Source organism: Lissotriton helveticus, chromosome 1_1 (genome assembly GCF_964261635.1).
Source record: "Lissotriton helveticus chromosome 1_1, aLisHel1.1, whole genome shotgun sequence".
Taxonomy (NCBI): domain Eukaryota; kingdom Metazoa; phylum Chordata; class Amphibia; order Caudata; family Salamandridae; genus Lissotriton; species Lissotriton helveticus.
Window position 1 is genome coordinate 1,855,796,769 of NC_136057.1, and position 27,228 is coordinate 1,855,823,996.

At 43.6% G+C, this 27,228-nt stretch overlaps 1 protein-coding gene across 3 annotated transcripts in view; it reads right to left on the reverse strand.

The window, feature by feature from the left end:
• Positions 1-27,228, reverse strand: part of C1_1H1orf21 (chromosome 1_1 C1orf21 homolog) — a 415,212-nt gene that overhangs the window by 254,434 nt on the left and 133,550 nt on the right. For all 3 annotated transcript variants that reach the window (XM_078641457.1, XM_078641468.1, XM_078641462.1), the window contains exon 2: positions 11,621-11,808. In XM_078641457.1, coding sequence (XP_078497583.1) covers positions 11,621-11,714 — 94 coding nt within the window. In that variant the 5' untranslated portion in view covers positions 11,715-11,808. The remainder of the gene's footprint in view (positions 1-11,620; positions 11,809-27,228) is intronic.

Genomic DNA, 27,228 nt, shown 5'->3' on the forward strand with positions numbered 1-27,228 from the left:
GGAAGTTGCTATTCCCGCTCGCCTGAGGTTCGTTCAGCTTAAGGTACTCCATCGAGTGTATGTTACTGGGCTGTGTCTGGTACGGATGGGCTACTCTTTGGATGGGCTGTGTAAGCGTGGATGTGGAATGTCTGGCACCTACCTCCATATATTGTGGGAATGACCGGAGGTGGTTACATTTTGGTCCCGAATACATGTTGTGATGGAGAATGTCATGGGTGTGTCGCTATTGCCCGAGGCCAGGCGTTGTCTGTTGAATGTCTGGGAGCCTAACGACAGCACAGCACAGATTACATGGGCGACCCTTAAAAATATGGTTGCAAAAAGGGACATTGCTCAGCTTTGGGGATCGCATAGGCCTCCCACTGTATCTAAATGGAGGGAGAACATGGACTGGTGCATGTTTCGGGAAAAGACGGTGTACCTTTCCCGGGGCCGGCCCAGGAAATGGGGTAGGATCTGGTCCCAATGGAACGCTTATCGTGGGAATATATGTACCCCCCACATGATGTAAACCCTGACGTTTCTACGTCCCCCTAATTGGCATTCAGCTTTTCCATATTGCCAATAACTCTTTGCTTGTCTCCTTGTCCGCCCCTTTCACCCAATGCTCATCATTTGCATTATATGTATCTAACACTGGAACTTTGCCTGCATGGACCCATGATCATATATCAATGTACTTTTGCCTTGTGAGTTTTGTTCTTTCGTTTGTATAATTGTTTGTTTCAATAAAAAAAAAATAATAATAATAAAAAAATAATCAGAAAAGAGGCACGGCAGGAGATCTGTGTAAACAAGGTTTGATTAGTGGGCCAGTTCTCCTACTCTGCCCTTCTTGCATAGCTCATTTCTCTGTAGGAAATGTGGATCACAGGCTACATTTCCCTCCAGGACCCCTCACCTAGTCAACTCTTGTGGAGTAGAATCCTACAGATAGGACGGCTCCCAGTCCCTCTCGGTCCTTGGGTGATATCCAATAATCACCCTCTCCACTGCAACTGAGACTTTTAGGCTACTATATAATTGGTTACAATTGTATCCTGCCATTACTTTTGTTCCAAATCCCTGTGGCTTCTTTGCAACAATATAGGAAGTAGGTTCAGGGATTATTTTGGGTAACTGATGGATCAGTCGATCTTTACTGCCTGGACTTCTAAACTTCCTAGCGACAATTCAGCTGAAAACACAGAGCCCCTGTTGCAGCTACTCTTTTTTGAAGTCACACATAATAAGATAGCCGATCTCAATGTCACAAGTGAACAGGTCACAAGTATCTAACTTGAAACAGTCCTCAGGGAGTAACCCTGTTGGGGTGGCTGGGGTGGCTGCTTCAAGTTGGACACTACTTTGGAACAACCAAGACAATTTCTATGCCTCTGGGGGCATGCCTAAAACACGAAAACTGCCACTTAGCTGCAAAAATACAAACCAAAGCCAGAAATTATTCTTGGTTCGTGTGATTTGCATACAACCACCAGCTAGTGATTAGGCTCAGAATAGCACCTTGTTTAGTAAAATCTCTAAATTGTTAGTTTCCACTATAGGCACGGACGGTTTTAGGGGAGTCTAACCAGTGTAGCCGCACCGGATGCCGACTTTGATGGGGGGGGCGGGGGGGGGGGGGGCGGGGGGGGGGGGGTGCTGTGTTTATAAATAAATGTTGATTTAAAAGCACAGTAAACTTCCTTGTGCGTCCAGCAGTTTTCAGGCATAAATACAAATGTCTAGATAACTCTGGTGATTAATCTTCCTACAGGCAAGAGATCAGAATGTTGTCTAGGGGCAGTTGTGGCTCATCATAAAGTAGCACGGAGGGTTAACGATGCAGATCACAGAACTGAGTGTGAGTGAACTATGAGTAGCACTATAAAAAATGGAATGGATGTCAGAGAGAGGCTATGAAGAGATGAGGTGCGCTGTTGGAGAGTGGTAGTGTGGGAATTCATGGAGAATGAGGTCATGGGTGGGTGGGGGGGGGGGGGCACAAAAAAGACTGTTGCACCAGGCACCACCAGCGCTAAAGCCGGCCCCAACTATAGGCATGTCTGGAATGACCAAGCAGAATGAGACCGAGAATGCTCCACACTTCAGAAGCAATATTCACATACATTTTCCCTGATTTTTTATTAAGTGTGAGGAAACTAGTGAAGCATAAAGAACACATCGTACTTGTGGTCTTGTTGGCTACCATCTACTATAGTAGCAGAACGGTAGCACGTAACTCTAGAATAGCTACAAACTCCAAGTAACTTGTTTTGCTGTGTGAATCTATTTTAGATTCACATGTTGGGCACTGGCTGCAAAGCAGTACTCCCGTCAATGGATGTCGAAGATTTATGGCGCAGTAACAAACCATTGTTTATATGGTCCTTCCTACTGCTGCTTCTTACCCATCCTTATTAGTCAGACAATTTTTGGTGTTCATGTACCCAAAAAACATCTCACCAACTATGACATAGGCAACAGCAACAAGATGCTGATGATGGTGACCATTACGTCTTTCTTCCATTTAAAATGTGCTCTAGGTGTCAGATGCAGTGGTTTGTCAGCTATTGAACAACACTGAATTCAGCACACACTACAGCATGCAATGCTTGCTTTTGGATAACATTGCCCTTAGGTTGCGAGGCAAATAATACAAAGAGATGATTCACCCTTCTGTAAATCTTCATTGTATCAAAGTAATAATCAGGAGCTTCCTGAAATCTAGAGTGAGTTGACAACACCATAGCGTATCCTGTGTTTGTGGAAGAAAAGGGACAATCAATCGTTTGGTTCACATGAAAAGTAAACACAAACTTAGGATGGGTCCTCAAAGGCAAGTGATCTGGCTGTATTAGTTGAAGAGGCTCTTGAATAGCCAGAGCTGACTGTTAACCAGCATATGGAATTAGCCTTTTTCACTTCGGCATTAGTCCAAACTGAGCTTCCCTCCCCTAGTTAGTAGAGTATTTAGATCCTATACAGGCAACGGAGTCCTGCGTGGGAGAATAACCCTTTTAAGGTCCTCTAAAAAAAATCTGTATTGCTGGGACTTCAAAAAGAGAAGTATTTGTTTCCTTTCCAAACATGTGGAGTCAGTGCAACTAATGCACTCAAACCGAAGCATAACTTAATTGACTGCACATTAAATCTAACAAAAACAAAATGTATTGTACAACAACTGCCTTCAGGCACCATGACACAAGACTTTCCTCTTTGCTGAGTAATATCTGGCTGTCAGAGATGGACCTGTCTGGTAAAGTCAGAATTCTCACCTGTGTCACAGAGCTCTCATCACCCTGACTGTCTGTGCTATTTTGTATACATTTTCAGGCTTTAACACATCTTCTCCAAAGACGTTCTTGCCAAGAAATGGATATTAAAAACTAGAGCCTGTTAGCATCCTGCTCCAAAAGCACAATTGCAGTTGCCATTTACTATTGCTTTTCAGGCAAATACTATGGATTAGCCTGAATATTTTCCCACTGGTAGTGGCCACCTCTACTGAGAAGTGCTGTGGCCTGGCAAAAGACCTTGTGATCTGTCCCAGTCTAATTCCTTCCTTCCTCGTCCATCTTTTTCAATATCCATATTAGACTGCAGCATTGCTGTAACACCAGGGCTGAGGAATCTCCTCTTCGCTAATGCAAAATCAGAGTCGGGCTCGGCATGAATCCTAAGTGAAATGGTAACGTGTGCATTTTCACCAGCACTATCTTCTTGGTGTCCCGTGAAATTGCACTGGCTGTGGTTACAACACTGCCTTCGCCACCTTCAGCACCTTGGGTAATATAATATTTCTCCATTTGATTTCTGCTTTTCAGATGGCACACATGTCTAGAAACCAAGAAAGAAAAGCTTTCTTCCTGTTTCTTCACTTGTATTGGCTAGCTTTGCCTCAAGGCCGGTGGAATCGATATGTTTAGAGACCCCTTTAAAAAACATGTATTGACTGATGGTTTTTAGGTCAAGCCTAAAGTCAGCGCGCATGCGCTACTCTGCGAGGTATGCTGTATTGCAGTATGTACTTGTAGCCCCGCCCACTCTCCGCCCATATTTGTCATTGGCTTGTGTCATGGTCTTTCGTAAATGCTGGTTTGTGATTGGTTAATAGGCTTGTTAGTCCCTCCTTAGTACCGCCTTATCTTCATTTGTAACCTCCCATGAGAACTGGCCCTTTTACTTCCTTTGTTACACGTATGCTTTTATTAGAGCGTGGGAGCACTATTTTCTTAATTGGGTTTCTTCTGCCTGGACACGCTCACTCTCAATGTTTTTTATTTATTTAAGCAGCACGTCCGCCTCAGATGGGATAATGGCGGACGTGCTTTTCTTTTACCTGAACATGGGCGTGCTGAATTGTCAGCTGTCCATTGATGTTACCACAGCCGAACGACTTTAAACATATAATTGCTCATATTTCAAGCAGCTGTGTACTGTTTTACTTAGGTCGTTTATGATGCTCACTAGGGACCTCTAGGAGCATCTTGCGGTGCTGCACCTAGACATGCAATGCTGGTGCTTTGCTTACTAGGGGCCTCTAGGAGCAGCTTGCGATACTGCACCGAGACATGCAGTGCTGGAGCCTTGCTCACTAGAGACCTCTAGGAGCATCTTGCGATACTGCACCTAGACATGCAGTGCTGGAGCCTTGCTCACTAGAGGCCTCTAGGAGCATCTTGCGATACTGCACCTAGACATGCAGTGCTGGAGCCTTGCTCACTAGAGGCCTCTAGGAGCACCTTGTGGTACTGCACGGAGACATAAAATGCTAGTTCCTGGCTCACTACGCAAGCATTTGCTATGCACTAGGTCTTGCATTACTGAAAGTATGAGCTATTGGTGTTGATACGCCAATACCTCAAACTAACAGTAATGCGAGACCTATTGCGTAGCAAATGCTTGTTTAAGTGAGGCGAAGGCTTCAGATCTTTTAGTGAGACCCACATGACCCTGGACTATCCTGGGTAAATCTAGCAAGATGTCCTGAATGTTGACGTCTTCAATATTTTAAGTTAAAGTTTTAAGCGCCTGTTTACCCTGCGTCCTCAACATCTGATCCTTCCACTTCGGGTCAGAGGACAGATTATATTGTGCAATTTTCAATGGACAACTGACAAATAAGGGCTGGTCCCAACACTGTTGCATGGAAAACAAAGCGTTTCTCTCAATATTTTGTATATCTTCTGTATGTCATGGCCACAAACTCAACACAGCTTCCTCTTGGTCCTATGAAAACACAAATTACACATACTGTGAAAGTCTATCCTGACACTTTGGGCAAATCATAAAGGGTATTTTATCCATATCGGACATGCAAACGATACTGAGCAGTGACCAATTAAAAAAAAATAGAGTCTCTGTCCTTACACATCTGTTTTAAAATTAGCAAAGCGGATCTTAAAACTGCTCTAGTCCACAAGGAAGACGCAGTGTCTGCTAATTTGTGGCCTCCAATGTCAATCATGCTTCTGAACCAGAAGAAACAATCTAACGGTGGTTCCGAAGGTCTAGGGCGCTGTAGGTCGATGCCACAGTGAGTCAAGCATTTAAACACTTTAGCAACAAGGTACCATTAGAGGTTAAACCACTAGATGATGGGTTAATGAACAGCATGTGAACATACTAGATTAGCGGAAATTAACCTGCAGTCCCAGGAGGTACGCAACTCCTCCTCGCTAGGGTCCATTACTGCTTAGAAACTTAAATCATATTACCAGACTCAAAGTGAATATAAATAAAGTAAAATTATTCAAACTGCTTAGGTCGGGGTCCCTGGATTCCAATAATTACTCAGTGGGGGTCCACAGAAGTTAAAAGGTTAAGAACCACTGGACTAGAGTATCAACTGAGATGTCTAATGTTAGATCAATAAAACGAAACAATATCAAACTTACACTTAAAACAGTCCCGGGCGAGTTAATGCACACCAAATTAGAGTTTCCATGCAAACAGCTGATATTTTCCATTTGGATTGTACTAGCTGTTTAAATGAATTCATAAGGGTCATAATCTTGTTTGATAAATTGCAATCCGTGCCACAGGGTGTGATACATCATTCCACTGCAAGTCCATGCCCCATTTTGTATACCATACAATAAGAAAAAAAGAATACATATCAAACTGAATACAATTAGGCGGAATTAATGTTCCTCGTGCTCTGCATCTAGAGATGCTATACTTCACAAAGACGTCTTCTGTTCTGTTAAAGCAAGCCAGAACCGACTGCTTTGTGGTGATTTCTTATGCCCAAATCGTGAAGCGTTGGTGCTCACAACATGGAGTCGTTTCATGCCGCTACAAGTCGTTTATGATCAAGTTTCCTTGAAAAAACAAAACTGGCCTTAGGGCTCAATGTTATTGCTTCAGCTGCACTTGAAATCCCAAAACTGGAGCGCCATTTAAGTCTTATATTTGCCCACAAGGTGCAATAACATTTTCATTCGCTTTGTTCTATACGTTAGGCAAAAAATAGGTCTATATGCTTTCTGAACTATAGCTCTGGATGAACACGGTGAAATGAAGATAAATTCAAGGATGATTAAGGTAGAAGCTTATTTAATCGAAGAGCACAGTACAATTAATCCAGCATAGATCAGCATCAATGGATAACTGACTCTTACCAAGAATGCACATCAGAATGACATATGCAAGGTTCTACATTCAGCAATGACATAGGAAAGAATGTATGTGGTTAAAGGAGCAGTACAGAAGTAAGCAACACAACACATCCCCCTATCTATAATAAAAAGAAAAAAAAGAAACAGAAAGAAAAGAAACATATAATGAATAAAACAATTTGCAGCAACATAAAACAAATGCAGCAACACTAACAAAGTTGTGATAAAGTTCTGACTGTTACTAGTGATATGATCTTTAACTGTTACTAGTAATATAGTCTTTAAGCCACGAAGGAACCACCCTCTTCCTCGAGGAATGGCGGAGAGAAGAATCTTCACCAGAAACCAAACAATCCTCCCTAGGGGTGACGACTGACTCCTCGGAAGTACCGCTGGGAGAATCTGAGTTATTGTTACTAGTGACAACCAAACTATGATCTGGGACTTCACACGAAAAGGAGCAGTACAGAAGTAAGCAACACAACACACGGGCCCTTAACCAGGGTCACTTGAATGAGTCACATATAATGGCCCAGTTCCTGGCCTTAACCACCACTTGGGTTAAGTCTTGACTGTTCAACCACTTTAGCCCTGGAGAGTTAAGCCCCAAACTGGGGACTGTCACTTTTAAGCAGTGAAATAGTAAAACCGCTTCTGGAACCCCAGTGGTAAACACTTGAGAAGAGTCCAGTGATCGCCAGCTGCATCAAGACCTGGAGGAAAGGCCAGACAAAGCCTAAAAGCAACATTCAATGAGACAAAAATGACCACCAAGATAAATTTACCAATGTTTGGTCCGAAGGCATAAGTAACGTTAAACTAATTGGTACTCACACTCGTCAGCAGCCCCATAAGAAAATGGGGCGTGGGAGGAGTCTGGTGATATTGTGGCCTCAACAGAAAGAGGCCCAACGCTATTTTTCTCCTCTTTTTTTAGCTGGAGGTACAGACTGCTATGGGGCAACAATTGGCGCGCTCTTCTCTCCTGTGCAGGAGTTTGGCCTGATTAAAGGAATGTTCCTCCTCCCACAAAGTCCACAGACTATAGGTTCCTTCTTTCTCGTGTCCCAGAGCTTCACCAAGGCTTCAAGCGCCTTCACAACTCTGTCAAAGGTTCTGCTCTGATACATACCCAAGCGCTGCACCCACCTTTTATGGAGTCGGATTACGAATACACACAGCAGCGCCATCACAGGCTCCACCCCTTCCAACGTATGCCCATGCTGGTAATGCATGCCCTAGCCCTATGGGTGTGCAGCAGGTCCCATTCCCCTTGTAATGCTAGACACAGCCCTGAAGGTGTCAAGCTATGCCCCAGTCAATACTTCCAAAACATGCCCCAGCGTTGCAGCTTTTTCAGCGTCTAACCCTTGCAACACACCACAGCACTGCAGCTCTGACACAGACCCTAGAAATTCTAAGCACTCCCTCCGAAACAGGCCCGAAGCCTGCATGCAGCTCTGTCAGAGTCTGGGTCCTAATGATCAATATCTGCAGCTCTGACACAAGCTCAGCTTCTCACAATTCAGCTAACCCCTTGCAGCTCTGTCTCTGCTTCCTCCAATGCATGCAGCAATCCTTGCAGCTCGGTCTCTGCTCTCTCCAATGCATGCAGCAATCCTTGCAGCTCGGTCTCTGCTCCCTCCAATGCATGCAGCAATCCTTGCAGCTCTGGATCTGCTACCTCCAATGCATGCAGCAATCCTTGCAGCTCTGGCTCTGCTCACTCCAATGCATGCAGCAGTCCTTGCAGCTCTGTCTTTGCTCCCTCCAATGCATGCAGCAATCCTTGCAGCTCTGTCTCTGCTCCTTCCAATGCACGCAGCAATCCTTGCAGCTCTGTCTCTGCTCCTTCCAATGCACGCAGCAATCCTTGCAGCTCTGGATCTGCTACCTCCAATGCATGCAGCAATCCTTGCAGCTCTGGCTCTGCTCACTCCAATGCATGCAGCAGTCCTTGCAGCTCTGTCTCTGCTCCCTCCAATGCATGCAATCCTTGCAGCTCTCAGTCTCTGCTCCCTCCAATGCATGCAGCAATCCTTGCAGCTCGGTCTCTGCTCCCTCAATGCATGCAGAAATCCTTGCAGCTTGGTCTCTGCTCCCTCCAATGCATGCAGCAATCCTTGCAGCTCTGTCTCTGCTTCCTCCAATGCATGCAGCAATCCTTGCAGCTCTGTCTCTGCTCCCTCCAATGCATGCAGCAGTCCTTGCAGCTCTGTCTCTGCTCCCTCCAAAGCATGCAGCAGTCATTGCAGCTCTGTCTCTGCTTCCTCCAATGCATGCAGCAATCCTTGCAGCTCTGTCTCTGCTCCCTCCAATGCATGCAGCAATCCTTGCAGCTCGGTCTCTGCTCCCTCAATGCATGCAGAAATCCTTGCAGCTCGGTCTCTGCTCCCTCCAATGCATGCAGCAATCCTTGCAGCTCTCAGTCTCTGCTCCCACCAATGCATGCAGCAGTCCTTGCAGCTCTGTCTCTGCTCCCTCCAATGCATGCAGCAGTCCTTGCAGCTCTGTCTCTGCTCCCTACAATGCATGCAGCAATCCTTGCAGCTCGGTCTCTGCTCCCTCCAATGCATGCAGCAATCCTTGCAGCTCGGTCTCTGCTCCCTCCAATGCATGCAGCAATCCTTGCAGCTCTGTCTCTGCTCCTTCCAATGCATGCAGCAATCCTTGCAGCTCTCAGTCTCTGCTCCCACCAATGCATGCAGCAGTCCTTGCAGCTCGGTCTCTGCTCCCTCCAATGCATGCAGCAGTCCTTGCAGCTCGGTCTCTGCTCCCTACAATGCATGCAGCAATCCTTGCAGCTCGGTCTCTGCTCCCTACAATGCATACAGCAGTCCTTGCAGCTCTGTCTCTGCTCCCTCCAATGCATGCAGCAGTCCTTGCAGCTCTGTCTCTGCTCCCTTAAATGCATGCAGCAGTCCTTGCAGCTCTGTCTTTGCTCCCTCCAATGCATGCAGCAGTCCTTGCAGCTCTGTCTCTGCTCCCTTAAATGCATGAAGCAGTCCTTGCAGCTCTGTCTCTGCTCCCTCCAATGCATGCAGTAGTCCTTGCAGCTCTGTCTTTGCTCCCTCCAATGCACGCAGCAGTCCTTGCAGCTCTGTCTCTGCTCCCTTAAATGCATGCAGCAGTCCTTGCAGCTCTGTCTTTGCTCCCTCCAATGCATGCAGCAATCCTTGCAGCTCTGTCTCTGCTCCTTCCAATGCATGCAGCAATCCTTGCAGCTCTGGATCTGCTACCTCCAATGCATGCAGCAATCCTTGCAGCTCTCAGTCTCTGCTCCCTCCAATGCATGCAGCAGTCCTGGCAGCTCTGTCTCTGCTCCCTCCAATGCATGCAGCAATCCTTGCAGCTGTCGCCCTCTGCTGCCTTTAATACATGCACCACCCCATGCAGCGGTCTGTCTCTGCCGCGCCAGCCCACGTACCAATCCTTGCAGCTGTCAATCTCCGTTCCCTCCAATAATATGCCCTACCTTTTAGCTGTCAGGCTCCTCTCCTTTTAATACCTGCACCGCCCACCGCAGCTCTGTTAGCCTCTGTCCCCAACACATGCATCACCCTTTATAGCTTTGTCAGTCTCTGCCACACCTAATAAATCATCCACCCGTCTGACCATCAGGCTCTGCTCCCGACATACACATCAACCTCGCTTGTATTATTGTATGCATTAAACTCAATGTATGCGACAGAAATAGAAAACTCGATATTTATCATGCAAAAAACTGGAAGTGACAGGTGGCAGTAGTCAATGTTCTGTTGGATGTCTCCACAAGGGCACTTACCACTACTTGGCCAATCATTCAATTGACATCAGTAAAGATAACGTCATGACGAGGCAGTACTTGTAAATGGCGCACTACCACAGGGCTTGAAACTTCGTAGCACCATAAATTGTACTCGTATAATCGACCTCTGAAAGGCCTACATACAGCTGATAGACGAAGGTTCTGAACCCACGGGGCTTTCTTACTGGCCTGGTCATTCCAAGCAGCCGAGGATGGCAAAAAGGAAGGGGGATGGGAGAGAGAAATGCAGGACGAAGGAATGTCAGAGGGGAGGGGAGGTCAGTCTGGCATGGCGTCAGTCGGAAATTTAAAGCTGCGACACGTGCAGTTTGCTCCCAGTAAACGCTTGGCGGATGCAACATCTTTCCTCGGGACCTCAGCAACTCACAAATCTCGCAGCGATAAAGAGTGGGCGCCTTTGAATCTAGAAGGACGTGGAAACGCAGAGAAGCTAAGGGATGCGCGCTGCCTGTGTGGGCTGGCAGCAACATGAGGCAGATAATTTATCTTGGGCGAATAGACTGCAGCGCTGCTTTTTTATGCATTACACCAAAGTGAAAAGGGATGGTTTCTCCAGAGCTAAAGATCACAGCTCCACAGACCCCCGTGCTCAAAAGCTGCCCCGGCCCCTCGGCCAAAAGGGGTCAACTGACGTCACGTCAATTGCCTCTTCCGATTGGTAAAGCGTCTATTATGGTGCGCGCAGTAAACAAGAGCCTCAAAGACTGCTCACATGGCTAATGCACCTGCTACGAGGCTCTGTAGGCAAGCCGTTTGTCACAGGTCTGTCACAATCCTAAGGCAGCTCAGTAAATTAATGGACGTGCAGCAGAGTGCCTGCTTGTGGGAATGAGGGCGGGAGAGAGGCCAGGTAATTGCAGGCTGTAATCTCAATAACTGGTTCGATAAAGGGTTCAGCGCCTGCTGCAGTGATCTTTGGTACCTGCGACCCGTGAGCGCGCACAATCTCTGCGTAATATCTGGCTGTCAGTGCAACCCAAAGTCAAGCAGCTCAGTGAGATGTGCACTAGCAGGTCGCAGCCTTCATTTACAGCCGAGCCCAACCACCCGTTCACCCACCCCATGTCCATAAAACACGTGCCGCTTAGTAAAATAACCATATATGGTTTTAATGTAATAATAATCTATACAGAATCCATGTCATGTGCATTTGAATAGTGCGTGCTGAATGCAAGAGCCAGGGACAGGGAAGGGGGCAGGCACTTACCGCCGAATGCGTCTCCGTTGTGGAAGTTCTTGCCCTTCTGGCCCTCCTCCTCGCTCTGCACGGTGGCGACATGCTTGGCGGAGGCGCAGCCCATCGCTCCGTGCAGTCCGCCGCTCCGCCCCGCATCTCCTAGCGGCCGATCCACATGCTGCTGCTCGGCGGTGCGGGCTCCGGCGCCGGCCCTTCACCTGCGGGGACAGAGGCACACGTCAGGGGCAGGCTGGCACCTTCCCACTGCCCGCCCACGGCCCCCGCCCGGGCGGCACTGCCGCGGAGCCGCCCGGCACAGACCCGCCCCCCCTGCACTGCTGGAGGCACGTCTCTGTATCGAGGTGTTCCCTCGATGCACGGGTTTAATCACACTGTGCACGGTTCACTCGTTTGTGTGTTTGTTTATTTACTTATTTATTTATTTATTGCGATTTTAGTTAGCGCGAACATTACCCGAAGGTGTCAGAGCGCTTTACAAAAGAACCAGTTCTGTTACATAAGGACTTCGGATTACATGAGTTACATTAGAGATACAAACAGAAAAAAATTCCACATGTACAAGTTGAAAGTCACTCAAGGAAGAGATATAAACAGAAAAACTCTAAAATCACAACCAAGCTGTAGAAACTGCGAGACAGTAGAGAATGTGAGACTAACACACGCATCCCTGCCAGTCTACCCCATCTACGAGGGCGAATCCCATGGTTTTAGTAAAAAAAAAAGGTTTATATCAAAACATCATTCCCTTCAATTCAGGTTTAATTTAGAAATGCAATTCTGATTTTATTCTAGAACTCTCAGTTGGATTCCCGTCATATGACGACTTTCAAATAAGGGTAAATTAAAATGCCTATGAAGGTGCCCCCTTTAACACGAACGGAGAATAAAATAGCTTTGTTAGAGTATGATATAAATATGTGGAAGAGGGGGACCCCAACGAAGGCTTTGGGGGTATTTTGTTTGTGAGGGTGGGCACTAGGAATTCAAAGACGGTGACACCTGCCAAAGGAGGGCAGGCTGACCGGCTTTGTGCGGTTCCCACATTTTAACATGTAGTTGATGCGTAGTGCAGTGTATACACAAATCACGTCCTGTATCAACGCACTCCGAGGCAGCCCGCGCACAGACAGGCGTGTGCTGCCCTGGTAGGGTCAAGTGGCACACCGCACCAGCTGGTACGTGACTTAAAGGTGCAGAAGGCAGCGCCCTCCTCTACCACTGCGAGGCGGCACGCGCTCCCCGCCAGCACTTCCGACACATGGCACGTGTCATCAGGGAGCATTCGCACGACATCTGCGCTTCGAGACGCAAAGTGCCTCGGGTGGCCAGCTCCGGAGCTATTCCTGGAGAATGCCATCCTCCCCGAGTGTTTATTTCACCGTGTGCATTGATGTCACTTCCTATACACATGCCTTGATTTGTTATGCTTTACGCCTAGCGCGGAGCATCGGAGATCAGACGTTTTAGGCACTTCGAATTTTGACACAGCGAATATAAAAGTGTTAGCCCAGGATCACTCGTTGCGTTTAAGAGAAGCTGCAAGAACACGAAGATAGGACTTGTCACTCCACAGTCAACACTTTAACCACTGGAGGCTTCTGGTCAGTAATGGTCACAGGATTTTCGAGACAAATTCTGAAAGACACAATTTGGTTAAAAGATGGACTGTGCGTATTTTGGAGGGTCCCAATACGCAGCAGATGAGTAAAAAAAAAAAAAAATTCTGCTCGATTATTACAGTCAGCAATGCCGTGCAAGGTTTGTGTTTTTAGGTGTCGCCTAAGACAACTTGAGCCCTCGGTTTTTCGAAAGCCCCATTATTAATAAAACCAGTGGTTACAGGGGGGAGTGGGTCTGCCCGTTGTTAACACTTTGCTGGCGGTCCTGCCATTTTCGTGGGCTTTTCTAGTTCGTCTTATGTCTGTACTGCCTCAGGAGCATGCCTTCTCTACCGTTCCTTTTGATTGGATGACTTGTATCCTTGTACTGCTTAATTTTAAGGAACTCATTTTTATGTCTGGTGTTTGCCTATTTAATCAAATTCAGAAGGCGTTGGCTAATAAAAGATATCTACTTGTATAAGGGCATTCAACCAGCCCTATTCACCCACTGGTCTATCGTTGTGTCATTCATATTTTTCTTCCTCCCACTAGAGCACACAGTATGTGTCAATGGGTCAGCACCCTTCAGCCATTGGTTGACTTCACTGAGTGACGACATTCTGCTCTTTCACCAGAAGCAAATCTACAAACAAAGTAGTTTCCTTTGCAGGCAGGGATTTTCTTTTGCTTTCAGCACTCCATGATGGTGCATGTTTTCTTACTCTCTCTTTCGTGTGCTACGTTCCACTGGCACCCACGTGCTCTGTACTGCTTTCTCCCAAACTCGTCCAACCATTGCTTCGACTCTGCCTGTCCTGATCATTTGTTCCCTTTTTATCATTCTCCCCCTCTACCGGCTCCTCTGTTGCTCCCAAGTCTTTGACTGCTCACTGTTGCTACACAGCATCCAGACCTGCTCCTCTGTTTCTCCCCCTTAGCTATTTATTCCTAATTTTTCATATACTGATCTTTTTTTCCATAGGACAGGACACCTGTAGTTCGCTATAGGGACACAACTTTCTTGGAAATGCACCTTTGCTCAAGCCACTTTAAAACAAAAAAAAGAATGTAGGCCTCGTTTGATAGCTGTCTGCTTGACTTATTACCAATTCTTAAAATTACACAAAGAAGGGCTTTGGCCCGCAAAGAGTATTACTTGCCTATCTCCAGCTTGTGGCTATTTTGTGTATAATTCCACCTTCTAGGAAGTGCTTTGATTGGAATTCACACAGGGCTATTTTACAACCGAATAGTAAACTCAATCATCACACCGTTAGTCACATTCAACTTTTAATATGGTGAACAAATATGTGATTTTTAAATGTCCAAGATATCTTTGCTCGACAACGTTTTATGTGAAGAGAAGCAGCCCTTACATTATGGGATTACTCAAAATCTGTTGACTCATGTCTTTATTTTGGAATAAAATACATCTTTTAAGGGGGCTGGGTACAAGTGCACAAAGATTGTATCCTAATGTTTCATATGACGATGAGATTCCCGCGCTATGTCACAAAGGGGCGTGGATTATGTTTTTAAATGACTATTTTGGAAAACAAATGTACGTCGGCTCCATGATTGGTTTGGGGATTCACCCAATAGGCACGATCTATTGAAAATGGATTCCTCCCTAGTGGTGGAGGGGGGGCTAAGGAACAGTCCAGGCGGCCTTACCCATTCATATTTTGTCTTCCACCTATAACACCCTGCCGTCTGCTTTGAGCCCCACCCCCCTTTCCAGTCTTTAACTGCTCCAAATCTCCATCCAATCATGACAGGTGGAGGCTGAGTCCACCCTGACCCATGAGTGAGACTGGCAAGTCTGGATGAATACGTGGATGAATGTAAGACGCACGGATAATGACAATAACAGCAGTGTGTGTGGTTGCCACTGCTCTCGCCTGTCACGACAGGCACCAATCTGCACTGTCAGTGGTTTATGGTCAAACACAACCAAGCGGAACACCATTCGGAAATGACAACTAAAAAAGCACTAGAATGAACAGCAGAAAGCTGTCCGGGTACAAAATATAAACAAAAACCTAAAATGTACTCCCAGCTCTTTTCATGAATAAATACAGCAATGATGACTCAATTACATTATTTGTTCCCATGCTACATTGCATTTTAGGAGCAGTAAAGTTGCTGGTAATTGTAGAGATTACAAATTATGATATCTCTAATGATGTGGCTCTCAACAAACGACATCAACATGTCATCTTTCACATCAATCATGAAATCTGCACATCATTCATTAACATGTGAGGTAAAGAGCAGTGCCCGGGCGAGTGGCTTGCGGGTGCACCACTGTCAAAATGGGGAATGTCTTTATAAATATTATATATATATATATATATATATATATATATATATATATATATATATATATATATATATATATATATATCTACGGGCAATCCCAAAAGAAATAAGTGGTACACAAGAGGTATATTGTGCCCACAAACAACGCGTTTCGGCGAAGCCTTTTTTAAGTATGTGACCTGTGCATAATCTCCCATAGAAATCGCATCAGATACAAATATATGTACATATTTCGACACATGATTCTAAAATATCCACAATGTATTTATTTAGAGGTTGCAATAATTAAGATATTCATTTGTTTATTTGAAACTTTATTGCATACATAACATGATTGTATTCGCAGTATGTTTTGATTTTCCTTGAACAGTACTCCCATATTTCTATGGGAGATTGCGCACAGGTCACATACTTAAGAAAGGCTTTGCCAAAACGCACGGTTTGTGGGCACAATAAACCTTTAGTGCTGTCTTTTGGTGTGCCGCTTATTTCATGGTGGAGGATTGGATAAGGGTTGCAACTTTCCCGATATATACATACATATATATATATATATCCATCCTACTGGCGGTTGCCAATATGTAGTAGTAATAGTTAGGACCATGTTTCCACAGAAAAAGCATTTTTTGACTTGCCTATATCTTTGGCACAGTTTGATGAATCTTCACGAAATGTACCCCAAAAAGTGCTCTAATGATTCTAGTTTTGCATGGAAGGATTCGGGGTGATCAGTTAAGCTGGTTCCAAGAAAAAGGGGGAGGGGTAAAAAAAAAAAAAAAAGGATGTTTCCCATGTTAATTCTCATAGAGTTTTAAGACATGCCTGTAGCCCGAACCGCTGTATGGAATTAAACCAAATTTGGCAGAAAGGTACATTTTGTTCCAGAGATCACAAGTTTGTGTTATTTGGTGTAAATCCATTCAGTAGTTTTGGAGATAATAAAGGAAAAACAAATTTGTATATCTGGGAGGAGCCTAAGCACAGATCTCATGGTGGGATCTGATTGGCTGTCAACACTTCAGCCAGGAAGTAATGGCAGCCATCTTGGGACCAATACCCATGATGCCACCTCATTAAAATGCATTGTAGTCAATGGCAGGTTTTGAGGGTCACAAAAAGGATAACATATAAAGGGTGATACCAGATTTTAGTTACAGTATAAATCATTTGCTAATGGTACCATACTAATTTACGAAATTGTGGTACATTCTAAGGTGATTTTACCCCATGGAGAAGTCTTCTGCGGGGATTTTATGAATCATGTCAAAAGCAATGGTTACAGGGATGTAGCAGTTAGGCTCAGATTTCACCCATAGAAAACTATTGAAATTCAGCAGTTAATAGTTACCTCAGCTAACTATAGCGTATGCCCCCGCAATGCACTGCTTATGACCTCACATATTACATCATTCATGACATGGTCAGTGATATCACTGATCACATCTCAAATGACAACACTGAAGACTTCCTCAAGTGAGTGTAAGTGTTTTCAAGGAGTTTGTGTGTTAAACCTACAATAACCTACTACAAAAGTTAGATTAGTATACTAGTTGTTATACTAATGAGCAATACTATTTCTAACATATGTGATCTGAGTGTCTGTGTGTGTAGATATATATTTTTAGGTTTATCAAAGGACCTTACTAAAGAACAAGCAAGTCCACTAAATAGAAACATGTCTGAGAATAAGAACTAATGACTAGTGAAATTGTTCCCACATTTTGCAGAAATGTCATGGTACTGATAGCCTTAAACCACCAGATGTTTGGCATTGAGCATCGTTTAGCAAACATTTTATTTATAAAAAGTAAACAGAAATTAAACGTTTTGGTACCAGTCGTTGCCCACTGTTAGCTGCACATTACAGAGAAAAGCTAAAGGTATCTTTCTGCAGACAGAATGCCTTAAAGCAAAGCTTCAACATTGTAAACAGCATAATGAATGTTCTTTTCTTATGACAGACAATGAGAAGCATAATATAGCATTTCACTTCCTGTTTTCACTAAACATTTATCAGTTTGAAAAAAAAACAACCTTTTCAATCTAGCTTCCCCCATATAAACATGTATTATACAAATATAACAGGTAACAATCTAATATAGGCCTTCTTCGCGATCTCCGTCCTACACATTGCAGCAAAAAAGTATGCAAAATTTCACAGCGTCATAGTGTCCAACATTTGGGGTTATTTGCATATAATGGAATTGTGCGAATTACGCAAGTGTGACAAAAAACATAACACGCCTAATCACTATCGAAAAGGTTTAGCCTCACGTTTGCTTCCTGAATCAACATCAAGATCTCTATATTAATTGGCTGGTCTTTAACCCGTTCCATGCTCACGTCGAGCACTACCTTGCAGGTGCTGCGTATGACCGTTGGCCGACGCAGCCCCACCCACTGTGTAGAACGCCAGCACCGCAGCCGAATGTTCGCCGTGGTAAACAGGTTAATTCTAGTAAGCGGTTCTCCTAGCCTAATTAACCACAGTATTTTTTATGGAGAAAAAAAATAAATATCGATGGAAGAATGTCTGGTAAATATCAGGAGCACTAGACCATGTATATTGTCGACCATTAGGTTAAAGGAATACACATAAATAAGACCAAAACAACTCAACTTAAAATCAAACTAACAATAATTTTCTGTTTCAAATCACTACTAAAGGTTGGGCACCTGCCCCCAGAACCAGCATTTTCAGCTACCTTCCTAAACGTACCCTCGCTGGGAGACAGACTGCTGGAGAAGACATGTTCATCTATTTCCCCATGCAGAAGGTCTACATGTACATGAAAATACTCCTTGCCTTGTTGCTACAAATTCCTCAATATAGGAGAACCCAAAACATTCCTTTCCATTTGTTTGTAATACATATTTGAATTGTTCCAAGTCTGTGAAAATGGTATAAGTCCATGACAGTTTCTACTGCATTTTAAAATAACAGCCTAATTGCTCTGTCTAATTTACACAATACCCTATTTTAAAATGTTTTATTTAAACTTGAATGCTAACATTTATAAGATGTAAAGCGGAACAGGTTTAACAGATAAAGTACACATTTTTAAATGTTTTGTCATTTCATTATATTCAACACAGAATAAAAATTATTTTGTAGACAGTGCACATTCATGCAGAGATGCAACTACTGAGATGAGTTAATGGGTAACGGTAAAAACAACAAGCATTGGCAGAGTCAATAGGCCTCTCATACGCGAGAGCTATTGGCTTTGCCAATGTGTTTTAGCCGTGTTGTACACCAATGTGGATGCTGTTCAGCATGGCTAAAAGTTAGTGGTATAGATGAGTCACATGGAGTGTTGTATGGTGGAATGGCAAAGAGTGGAGTGGGGTGGAAAAGGGTTATGCTTTGAAGTGACACAGTGTGGAGTCACATACACTGGAGTGGCAGAGTAGCGAGGCCTGGTGTAGAGTGTATTGGCATAGTGTGTTGCAGAGTATAGTGGCAGCGAGTGCAGTGGCATTGAAGTCAACAGAATACAAAGCCGCGTCGTTGTAAATAGATTACATTGGCACAGAGTAATGTGGTGCAGAGTAGAGAGGCGCAGGATAGAGTGTCACAGAGTAGAGTGGCGTAAAGTGGTGCAGAGTGGAGTGGCATAGAGTTGAGTGATGCAGAGGGCCGTGGCACAGAGTAGGGTTGAGGGGCATAGAGTGCAGTAGAATAGTGGTGCAGAGTAGAGTAGCGTAGCATAGAGTGGTCAGGGTAGAGTATAGTGGCATAGAGTGCAGTGGTGTGGAGTAGCATAGAGTGGAGTAGCATAGAGTAAAGCGGCAGAGTTTATTGGGGAAGAGTGCAATGTTGCAGAGTAGGATGTCAAAGTGCAATGGTGTAGAATACAGTGATGCAGAGTGCAGTGACAGAGTGCATTTGTATAGAATGCATTAGCGGAGAGTGCTGTGGTTAAGAGGAGAGTGGCATGGTTTGGAGAGGCTCAGAGATGAGGAAAGTGGTGTAGAGTGCAGTGGCGTAGAGTAGATTGTTGTAAAGGGAATTGGCGAGGAGTGCAGTGGTGCAGGGTAAAGTGCAGGTACGCAGTGGCATCGAGTGTAATGGCACAGAGTGCAGTGGTGCAGAGTAGATTAAAGTGGAGTACAGTGGATCGGCATAAAGTGCAGGGGCATAGAGTTTAGTGTTACAGAGTAAAATGCATTGGCGTGTAGTGTTGCAGAGTGGCGTAGAGTACAGTGTCGTAGTGTTGAGTTGTGTAGAGTAGACTGGTGTGGCCTAGACTGGAGTGGAATAGAGTATAGTGTTACAGAGTGGAGAGGCATAGCGTTGAGTGGCATAGAGTGCAGTGGTGCATGGAGGAGTGGTGAAGAGCGGAGTATGCATGGTATAGTAGTGCATTGCCATTACAGACAACACATTTTAAATTTAAATGATGACTTCATTTGCAGAGAAATACAGTTTTACTAATAAAACTATACAAGGAACAAACGAAAATGTGTGGAAATTGCATCATTTAGTGTAATGATTAGTTTTGATCATATTAAAGTATGTTTCCAACACACTTAGTTCATTTAAATGTTGTCATGTGCTAGAACAACCTTTTTTTCTACCCGTAGTATCCAGCAAGATTGTCACATAAACCCTCTCACTCCGAAGTCAGGGAAATAGAAGTAAACAAGTCCCTCTGAAGACAGCGCCTGCCATTTGACCTGGGCTTTGAATGCACAGCAAATGTAACAAAATAAGAACACGATTTAAAGGCATGTATATATAAAAGGAGTTCATGGAAAAATTCCGGTTTAGGCAACAGGAGGGGCACATTGAACCTGGAGAACCTAAAGCAAATACAGCAAGCAAAAAGAAAAAACAGAAAACACCTAAAGAAATAAATATCCAAACAACAAATCATTTGGAGGGTCTCCCTACCCATTTGGAGCATAACACTTTTTGTTTTAAATAGGAGATCTGTATGTGAATATATTCTCCATTTATGAAAAACATATTCCCATATTTTTAAATTAAAGATTTAAAAAATGTATGTCTACACAAGTGTCATGCTCTCAAAATGAAGGCATTATGAAGCAAGAGAAGATGGGGTTGCTTTAGTAAACAGAAGTGGGAAGCAGATGCTGCACTTAGGTATGTATCACTCTCACTCATTTTCTAATTTTATCTCCTGTACAAATATAATATGTCAAATTATATTTTTTTCAGCCTTATTCTCACGTTTTTATACCAGCTGGTTTCAGATTTGCATTGCCACCTCAATGCGCATTTATTTCAGCAAGACTTTAATTTATTACAGTTCTTACTCCAGCAAAGTGGCATTCTGAAGTCTCTCACTTGTGTCTTGAATATAGAATGTTAACGTTCTAGTTCAATGGAATTCTGTGTTGAAACTGCAAAAAGAACCATGTGGAAATCAACTTGCTAGCCTGTTGCTCGAAATACACATTTTAATCAACATGCCAGACTTTTTTCTTACATGGCTACGGAAAATATTTGTGGATTTTTAGAAAATATGTTCTCATTTTGGCTTCTCAAGTACTTACATCATTTTCATTGAGAAAATCAAGAGAGAAAACAGTTCTCACACCCTAGCAAAGCATCAGCAATATTTACAAGGTAAAGCCACTTTAGAACTCACCAGGATTCTTAAAATGAGTATCATACCACCAACAAACAATTTCTTTTGTGACAAAAATCTGTTTTTATTATTTCCTCATGGTCTTTTTAGAGACCTTCAAAACCATACATTGACTACAATGCATTTATATTGGAAAAACGTGGAGCAGCCTTATACATAAAAAATCCAACAGGTATTTCTCTTTTAACTTTCAACTCAAATAGTCCCATGAAAACACACTAACAGTTTTGTAAATTTCAACCCAAATTGCAAGGGTCACAAATACTATAAATCAATATTATCCAAAAGGGAAGGCACTCCTAGGAAGTTATAAACCAGAATGGAGAGTTTAGCCCCCACTTTCTCCCTTTGTCGGTATTCATCTATTTCTCCATCTTACTCTCGGTCCAAGCCTGATGATGAAAAGTAAGTCCTGGTCCCTAAAATAAGTGCAAGTGCCCACCACCTGCATACATTATTTTACCTTTCTATGTTTCCAGCAAAGAAAAAAATGTAGATAACTTCTGAAGACAGCATTCCCCAATTTTCCTCACATTTATATTTGCTCAATTGCAGTTATCATTTTGTTAATAGTAAAGGTAATGTGGTTTGTACGTTCAGTGGACTTTTTTAAGTGCAGAAAAATTGGGAAAATGTGCTGCAATACGGTTACTGCATATTTTCCGGTCAACACAGATAACTGTGCTAATTCGATTGAGCCCTCAGCTTTCCAGTTCACCATTGCTAAACCTGTATGGCCCTTTGATTAACCCCTTTGGTGCTCATGACGGAACGGTTCCGTCATGAGCCCATAAGCCCAATAGAACGTTCAGCACAGCGCAGGAATTTGCGCCGCGCTGAAGAGGTTAAAAACCCAAAACACCAGTAAAAAGCAAAATAAGGTCCTTCCCACTCGATCAAATAACACCAGACGAGAATTTAATTGGGTTGCTAAATTCCTAACTGTGGAACCTACAGATCATAATTCTAAAGCCAGCTTCTCCATTATGCCAAAGGTGTGTAATCCTGGGCGAATCGCTTTATCTCCGTGCTTCATGTTCTCTATGTTTTTAAATAGGGGTGCCTGAAATCTGGCCAAAGCCAGATATTCGAGGCCAGATTAAAAAACTAGATATACATACAGGTATGCACGCCTTTTATCGACAATAAAACATCTAGAAACGCCTGCCTTGATACCACCCTCAAAGAACGGAGATAAACAATAAACAAGGTGTGATGTAGGTTTAATGAACTGGTGCACATCTCCAGTTCCTGAAGGCTGGAAGCAGGTCGCGCTTTAAGGATATCTAACATGAAAAGTCATGAGCTAAATGTACATTCAATGTATCAGAATGGACATAATTTACATACTCAGAAGGAATGGGGGGAAAAACTGAAAATACCCATTTGTCCTCATCTTCTAGGTGTTTCTTTTTGAAGATGCATCTGATGGTGGAGCCTATGATCTTGTCATTATTTGATCTTTATTCGGAATATTAGAACAGCCATAAAAACACATAGTATCATATGATCTTGTCATGTAATGGGCACCTTAGGAGGAAGTGGGTGATTGATGGCACTTTTTCAGAGGTGAATTCAGGGGGAGGATTCCACTTCTGGGTAAGGTTAAGAGTCCACTTTTCTTTAAAATGTTTGTTGTCCCTGGTACGAATGTACTTGGGGTGTGCAGTCGAATAACCTTGCATGACAGGCTGGGCGAAAGTTCTCACAGATTAACTATTTGTTGCCGGTTCTTTATGTATTGAATTGTTTGTTTATGGTCAGTTGTATTTTTCTGCATTAGGGGGAGCTTGAAAGCTGGATTGGCGGTGGCTACGTCTAGGTCCTGATTGTCTTTTTCCCCAACAAATGGTGAATGCGGACATTTGGCAGGGGTTGAAATGTTCTCTACATGCTTTATCAATCAAGTGTGTTCTGGTAGATATCAGTCTATTCAAGCCAAAGTTCATTAGGGGCGGTTTACTGTCGACACATAGTCGACGTCTGCCTCTAATGGCTGCACTGTAAGGCTTGCCAGAATTTTCTTTCATGGCATCCTATTTTACAATTTTTTTATCCAGGCCCCCAAACCTCAGTGCAGTAGGCGACTTGGGCACCAGCTTTTGCTCGGATCACTTTGTCGTTGTTCACCGAAAAGTGACGCCATGAAGTGGGGCCACCCGGAGGATTGCATTTAAGGATGCTTCGGTTTTCTAAATTGCCATGGTGATGTACAAATGCCACATGGAGTTTATTTGTAACAGTGAGCACTGAAGTAAGTGAAGGAGTTCACTTCTTCGGGTTCCAGGCTATTGATGCCGACAAACATTTGTCACAATTTTTCTAAAGACCATGGTTTTTGTTTCTGTGCGTTAGATTTCAGGCCATTTTCCTGCCAGCAGTTTGCCATGGCCATCAGCTAGGCTTGCAAGCCTTCTGGAGTCCTAGCAATTAGGATGGCAGCATGTGGATGAACGCATAGAAGGGTCAGTACCAGGAAACCCTCAAATGCTGGAATATCTTGAGATGCTTTCACAACTTCTCTGTACAGGTCGTTTCTGTATAAAGGGACTAAGATGGGAGCAGGTAGGCATCCTTATTTCACCACGACTTTAGCGAACTGCTTGCTAAAGAGGCCCTTTTGATTGAGCCTTACTTGTGATGTCTGTATACAGCATTTTCATCAGGGAGAGCAACATTGGTTTCTTACCTTTTTCCTGTCATTTTACCCGTAATCTCTACCTGGGAATAAGATCAAAAGCAGCCATGAAGTCTAGAAAGGTAACATATAATGGCTTTTTTTTTTCAATGTCATGCTTCGGGATTTTGTGCAAAAAAATTAATAACTGATCAATAGTTGAAAGATGTTCTCTAAACCCGCCTTGGATCCTGTCTTCTGGGGCAATTGATCTGATCCTGGGAAGAAAAAAATAGGATCGGTGTCAATGAGGCTACATAAAGGTGGATTGTTTTTTGCCCCTTTTTTTAATCCAGGCGAGGATTCCACTGTTTCTCTAGGAAGAACACAGGAGTGACGAAGCAGTTTCCATAAAGGATAGAATTAAGAGTTGTTGACCGCCACTTTGGGCAATGTTTGAATACTTTGGCTGGTACCATGTTTGGCACTGGTGCTTTTCTCTTTGCAAGATCCATTATTGTAGTCTGTATATTATCCGCTCTGAAAATTTCTTCATACAATTGTCTTTAGTGGACACAATTTCTCCCTATTTCATGTTTCTCCGCCAGTGGTTCAGAAGTTGTTTGTGGGTCACGATGATGATCCCGAGGTCAAAAAAATTTGGAGAAATGTATTATCCAATCATCTTCCGAGGTACTTACCTAAAAGACACTCCTATTCACCATTATGATTTTACTAGCCATCTTTCAGATGGACTTGAGGTCTTTATTTCAGAGTGCCTGTTCTTGATCTTGTCTGGGAAGCGTCAGAGCAGATTAGCCGCTTCGCCGCGGCGCAAATTCTGCTGTGATGCAGTGGAATTTGACGTGTGCGCAGATGTGACGGCCCGGACGTCCGACGCAAACCGCCCACCGTGACGTCGGACGGGCCCTAGCCGTCCGACGCATAGGCTAGGGTTTTAAACTCTTGTTTAAGAGGTTTATAGTCCTCACTGAACCATCCTAACTTTTGAGATACTTATAAGGATGATAATTCCTCAAATCAAAATAAAATAATGTGCTGCCAAAAAAAATCAGCCCCTTCCCACTATCCCAGTGCAGGTCACATTAGCCTCAAAGCTTTTGAAAACATCCTATTAGCATAGTTTAGCTCTTTGCTGTTGCTCAGGTCTTTTCTTATTCCATTTTTAGGTCTCGCCTTCCAGACAAGCTGTCTTGCTTTGAATGATATTGTGGGGTTATCAAGAACATATTTGGCTTACAGCCCCGAATTTGTTGGCTCTGACACTTTCATTTGCTTACCTCTCGTTCAATGACTTGCCTTTCTCTTCTTGCGTTTGTCCATCCCCTGTAACATAGCTTTGTTACCATCCTTTTGGTTGGCTGTCTCGTATCCTTCCGCTGCTTGCTTTTATGAAATAACTTTTTTGGTTAAGCTCCCAACGAGAATTGTGCATGTGTTTTCCAGCTCTTGTGCTTCTCCACTAACCAAACACCCCTGCTCTCCATACTGTCCTATCCCTCTTGTGCTTGTCACCTCACCCATGTATTACTCTTTCCCAGGTATGCTGACTTTCTTATCCTCCCCACCTAGCTTCACTTTTATTTTATCTACCTTGGCCATGCCCGAATACTTCACCCACCACACCCACTCCTGTTGTCTCCTGTGGTACTTTTTTTTTTTTTTTTTATAGATTTTCGTTTTTTGTTGTTGGACCAGGCAGTGAATTATTGCCAGCCCTTTTACCGTAAAAAAGACGTTTGCACTATTTTTAAAAAAATATATATTTTAGGTTATCTTGAATCAAAAAATTACAAAAAGAAACTTGGAACTTGCGTCATTTTAGATCGGCAGGAGCATCACATGTGCGCTCAGATGCCTATGAAAGCACCTGGCCAGCAGCTGCACCAACACACCATTTTGTAAAATATTTTTACTTTTTTTTTTTTATTATATTATGCGCAGTATCTGCAAACAGCATTAGCAAAGTAAATAGGTGCAAAAAGCGAGATTCTGGCTTTGCCAATGCTCATTATTTTTGGTTTTCTGTAAACTTAAGAGCTTTGTTTCCAATACTAAAAAAGGTCATGGACTCACAAAGACTACATGAGGAGAGGTCCAGGAGTCTCCATTGTCCACCTAAAATGAACTCCTAGCCCACGCTCTCTTGCTCTTCCCTGCCGGATACTGTAGGAGACAAGTCTAGTGCATGCTTGTTTGGTACCCAAGCAGAAGGCGAAGAGAGATTTTTCCACACTCCTTCACCGCCAAGCATGACAGCCATTCTGGAGGCTTGTGGACTCATTCTGGCGCCCCCTGCTCGTGTCACCTTAAACAACTTCTTGAATTCCTTTAGTGTAGCACTAGCCCTGACTTCATGCCTCCAAAGGCAGCCTCTGAGAAACTTGCACTCTCCCCATTTTAAAAAAACTCACGAAAGCAGCACAAATGCAGTATTAAAACGTGCACATGTAAATTCAATAAGATTAATGCTGGCACTCAGTAAGACGCCGACACAAATAAATAAACTATCTGCTGCAGAGTTAAAATAGGGGTTGCTTTGTATCTTCAGTGCTCGGGTGGGAAATATTAAATGCCTGATCAAAGAGGGTACTTTTTCACATGCAAAATAGTCCTTCACAAATGCCAATAAAGATAGAAAGATACAACCAATAGAAACTGAGGCTGAAACAGTCCATGGGGCTGAATCAAGATGTGATTGAGAATGTCTCAAGCCTGTGGATGAAGGTTCCTAAGCCAATGAAGTCGATGGCTGAAGAAGGCAGAACAAAAGCCTCGGAGTAGTACGACAGGGCAGATCTGAACGGTGCAAGCATCACTACAACTCAAACCTAACATAAAAACAGTGCCATTTACAGAAATTTCAAACAAGACTGTAAAACACACTGCAACAAAAGAAGAAAAAATATCAAAAAACCACTGAAGAGGAGGATATGCTTAAAACTGCAAAGCATCCACAGTGGCGCTCTGGCAAACGAATAACGCGCCTGCGTGCAAAGCGTGGCGGTGATGTTTTGAAAGGCCTTCATGTAGGTATTACGCTCTGCAACTTGGGTAAATAAAGCAATTAACACAATTACTCATAAAATATAGATGAGCCCTTGTGGATCCTTTTCGGCAGAAACCACACTCCCTCATGTCTTCCCCTCCACTGCTCCTCTCCACCAGAGCAGACGAGGGCCTTCAAAACAGGCGTTGTAAGATAGTTATTTACCTTTGGGCTAATAATGTGTTTGTCGAAGGGCAGCAGACGTCTGCTGACGTAACCGGGCTTGCTATGTTTTGTCTGCCCAACATATGTGCACCACAGGCCTGCAAGCATCAGATCCCAGGAGAGGCCGCATCAGCTGAACATTCAGATATATCAGAAAGTCATTGTCCCGGTGAATATAAAACAAAAAACAAAAAAATTAAAAACAACTATCCATGTACAGCACA